The sequence below is a fragment of the Salvia hispanica genome, chromosome 4, assembly GCF_023119035.1.
Source record: "Salvia hispanica cultivar TCC Black 2014 chromosome 4, UniMelb_Shisp_WGS_1.0, whole genome shotgun sequence".
NCBI classification, from domain to species: domain Eukaryota; kingdom Viridiplantae; phylum Streptophyta; class Magnoliopsida; order Lamiales; family Lamiaceae; genus Salvia; species Salvia hispanica.
Genome location: NC_062968.1, coordinates 28,760,164 through 28,764,520, shown reverse-complemented (window position 1 = coordinate 28,764,520; position 4,357 = coordinate 28,760,164). Strand labels below are relative to the sequence as shown.

At 42.5% G+C, this 4,357-nt stretch overlaps 1 protein-coding gene across 1 annotated transcript; it reads right to left on the bottom strand.

Annotated features, from left to right (window-relative positions):
* Positions 1-403: 403 nt before the first annotated feature.
* Positions 404-3,070, bottom strand: LOC125224524 (cytochrome P450 81Q32-like). The gene is made up of 2 exons (XM_048127937.1): positions 2,043-3,070; positions 404-1,112 (listed from the first exon to the last, which is right to left on the bottom strand). Exons 1-2 carry the CDS (start codon positions 2,955-2,957, stop codon positions 492-494), a joined length of 1,536 nt encoding a protein of 511 aa, XP_047983894.1. The 5' UTR covers positions 2,958-3,070; the 3' UTR covers positions 404-491.
* Between the last annotated feature and the right edge of the window lie 1,287 nt (positions 3,071-4,357).

Here is a 4,357-nt window from a genome sequence, read left to right as displayed (position 1 = left end):
TATAAAATTAACCTTAATTTTGTAGAGTTTTGTCAATGGGGATGGATGGAGAATGACCCATTGATGGTCCAAACGAAGTCAAGCAGTGGGCTTCTACTTTCAGTTTCCTCAATGGGCTCAAGGCCCATTAAGTAAAATCCAAAATACTAGACTATTAAGTCTATAATCATTTTAAATTGATCATGGTTATTATTGGTTAATAATCTTAGAATTTGGAAACTAGTTTTCGATTATCCGATTTCATGAATTGAGAGTGACTATCCATATTTTTAAGTATTACGACCTTACTTGAACATGATCACTTCTATAGGCTCATAGCTTTGTAACATTATGGTATTTGCATGTGTTGGCTATGCGACAGAGTTGCTGATATCCAGACCAAAGATCAAGTTCGAGTCCATCATAGTCCTTTAAAATTTATATTTATTTGGCAATCAGAATATTACTTACAACTCACACATACAAACTTTAGACGTTTTGTCCTTCCACATTCATATACTAGCCAGAAGCCCGGCCGCTACAGGCCGGGCTCTGCAATACGCCATCAACGGCGTCGCCCTCGGCATCGACAACCCAACCCCCTCGCTCATATCAATGAGCTCCTCGCCGGGCCTCTCCCAATCAAAGCACTGAATAAGCGTCCCCAGCCCGAGCCCCACCATGCGCACAGCGAGGGGCTCACCGGGGCAGCCGCGCCTGCCGGCGCCAAACGGCATCAGCCTGAAGCCGTCTCGGTAGCCGTCGAGCTTCTCGAACCGCTCGGGCCTGAACTCGCGCGGCCGGTCCCAGTTCTTGGGGTCGTTGTGCATGGCCCACGCGTTCACCAGCAGCATCGTGCCGGAGGGGACGCGGTAGCCTCCGACGACGCACTCGGCGGAGGACTCGTGGGGGATCAGCAGCGGCCCGGCCGGGAACATTCGCAGCGTCTCGTTGATGATGCACCGGAGGTATGGGAGGTTGGCGATGTCGGCCTCGTCAAAGAGGCGGTCGTGGCCGACCCGGTCGTCGATCTCGTCCCGGGCCTTGCGGAGGTCGTCGGGGTGGTTGAGGAGGAGAGAAAGAGCCCATTCCATCGTTCCGGCGGAAGTGTCGGTGCCGGCGATTAGCATCACCTGAACACAAGATTAAGAGTCCATATAATTTTAATTTTAATAAATCTATGAAGTTAATTTTAATTATTTGGACAATCATACTTCAATTTTACACTCTAGACGGAAATGTTGACATGACTATAATTTAAGTACTCCACTATTTCCCTTTTACTATTATTCAAACCCTTGGACTTGTTTTTCCTACGGTAGGTCCTGCCAACTTTGACTAGAACCAAACAATTAATTTGAGCAGTTGAATTAACTTTGAATCCAGAAAACGTTTATCGTGTTGGGATTAGACAAAAAGGGTTGGGCAAGACGAAGCTGTGACACGTGGCATATAGAAAGCCTGAATTCAAAGCGAAAATCGGCAAACAATATTTATAAAAAAAATATAAATATTGATATTTGCAATTTTAAAAAGATACTCCCCCCTTAGTCCGTACCATGTTAATAGAGTCATTTTTTCTATTTTAAGAAGTTCCAAATTAATAAAGTCATTTTAGTTTTATCTAAAAGTAATTCATGTTTTTACTTTATTCTCTGACTTTATTCTTTCTTATTTTTTTCACTATCTTTTCAACACACTATTCTTAAATTCCGTGTCAAAAAAAATATTTTTATTAATAAGGAACGGAGGAAGTATCACTCAGAGTGAATCATCTCAAAAGCTAAAACGTACTCCTGTGTCACTTTCAATAGAACCAAGGAAATAAAAATTTTCCCGGATGGAAGAGTCCGATCTGCACGGACCCACCTCCATCTACCAGTGACATGAGGCATGTGCTACATGTATCATTGCACATTAAAGTTTTTGCATTTATTATGATTCAACCACTCAAATATGATTAAATTCATTCAAGCTCTCAATATGTGTTAGAAGAGTTCATAAGTACAGTATATAAAAAATCAAATAAATCAGATTAAAATGATGGTAGTAGAATTAATTACCAGCATTAAGCTCCTAATAATGGCATCCGTATAATACTCAGGCTCCTTCTCCTGCAACGCCAGCAACATTTCAATCATCGTCTTCATCCTCCCCTCCTCCCCATCTCTGTAGTTCCTAAACTTCCTCTTCCTCTCCTCCACCAGCTCCTGCATAAACACATTCCTCTTCCTCTGCAGCTCCACCATCGCCTTCTCCACCCCTCCCACCCCAAGCCACCTCACCACCGGCACGAAATCCCCCACGCTCGACGCCGCCAGCCGCAGCGACTCCGCCACGATCTCCTTGAACCGCCGCGCCTCCTCCGCCCCCTCCACCTTCTCCCCGTAGTACCTCTTCCCGGCGATCATCCGCATCATCACGTTCATCGTCAGCTCCGTGAACGCCGCCTTCATGTCCACGGGGGCCGAGGCTCGGGACAGGGCCCGAGCCAAGGCCCGCACCTCGTCCGCCCGGATGCCGTGCAGGAGGTGCAGGCGGTGGGCGGAGAGGACCTCGATGGAGGCCACCTTGCGGAGGTTGCGCCAGTGGTCGCCGTAGGAGGTCCAGGCGAGGGAGGTGTAGTTGTAGCCGATGTGTTTTCCCGCGAGGAGGCGGGGGCGGTTGGCGAAGACGACGTCGTTTTTGGAGAGGCAGTCCTCGGCTGCGGACGGGGAGGAGACGACGAGGACGGGGCGGGAGCCCAAGTGGAGGAGGACGACGGGGCCGTGGCGGGCGGAGATGGCGGCCAGGGAGCGGTAGAGGGGCTTTTTGAGGAGGGGGAGGTGGCCGAGGAGGGGGAGGGAGAGGAGAGGGGTGGGGGGGAGGTTTTGGAGCTTGTGGAGGAAGTGTTTTGTGAGGATGTAGAGGGCATATATGAGTGGGAGATATATGAGATTTAGTGTTTCCATTTTGGAAGTGAGATGGGATTCAATCATCTTTCTGGGTGGGGATTTAGGTATTTATTTTGGTTGGATGTGTGGGAGCTCACAATCAATAGTGTGTGTATAACTGATCATGATCCTCTCGAGGAACACCATCACTATATTAATGTGGCCTAACGATACTCGGTGATGTATAAGAGGCTAAAGATATCGTATTTGAGTCCATCGTGGTGTAATCTTCAAATTTATACTAGTATTCATTTGCCTATAATTTTTTTTTTACTATTATGTGATAACATCAATTACTCTGTAGTGTGTATCTCTATGGTCGCTACATATATAGTTGATGTGGTACGTCGTATGCCTCACCAAATCCAACATCACCAAAATATGGTTGAGCGGTCTTCGTATTTTTGAATAAGTTAGTAGTACTTACGCTTGACATATCAAATTAATAAACAAAAGAAAGAAATGAGTGTGTTAATTTCACAATAAAATTAAGGATAGTAATTACAAATGCTATGTTAAAATTACAAAATGGATGAACATTTGTATACTACTACTATGTAGTACTCCCTCTATCTGCGATTTTAAAGTCACACTTTATCATTTTTAGATGTCCGTAATTTAAAATCTCATTTGCTTTTTTTTCATTTTAGGTATGTAAACCCACCATTCAACTAAATCATTACTCTCACATTCTAGTATAAAACAAATACTACTATATAAAAGTGCGGTCCACATTTTATTAACTCTTTTTCTTATTTTTTTTCACAAACAAATAATTTTTAAAACTCATGACGAGTCAAAATAAGACTATAAATGTTGGCAGGAAGGAGTAGCATTTAGTAGCTTTTGATCAATACTAGTATACTACCCATCGTATATATTCACAATGTAGGTCTTTGTAATTTGAACCTTACCATACATATTAATAATCATAATTAATGATGGAAAAATATACATACGAGAAGTGCCAAAAAGACTTGCGTTATGAATGGAGTGGACTGTGGAGCACTAAATTATCACTTAAATACGCTAGAAAAATGTGATCTTGCTTACCCATACAATAAGCAAAGATAAATAAAAGTCGAAGCCACCTATGTTGACTAAGGAAAAGACAAAGACTCATTACGTTATTTTAGCTGCCAACTAAATCTCTTATATTTTAAGTTTATCGGTATTTAAATTATTTTTATGCAAATTAAATATAATGTTTATCAAGTAATCATGCAATAATCTAGGTATTACGCCAAATAACTTTAATCTGTGAAATACTCATAAATAATTCATGACGTACACAAAATTACTATTACTAGTATGTATAATCGGTTTCTAAAATTTAAGGTGACAAATGAAAATTAGGGGTGGGTCGAATATCGAAAACGCTGTATCGTGTATCGTATCGAAAATATCGATATGAAATAATTTCATATCATTATCGTATCGAAAGT

Excerpts from the sequence above, each read along its gene's own strand:
- LOC125224524 (XM_048127937.1), bottom strand. The coding sequence starts at position 2,957 with ATGATTGAATCCCATCTCACTTCCAAAATGGAAACACTAAATCTCATA. Across the intron at positions 1,113-2,042 it reads TTATTAGGAGCTTAATGCTG|GTGATGCTAATCGCCGGCAC; the intron begins GTAATTAATTCT and ends TCTTGTGTTCAG.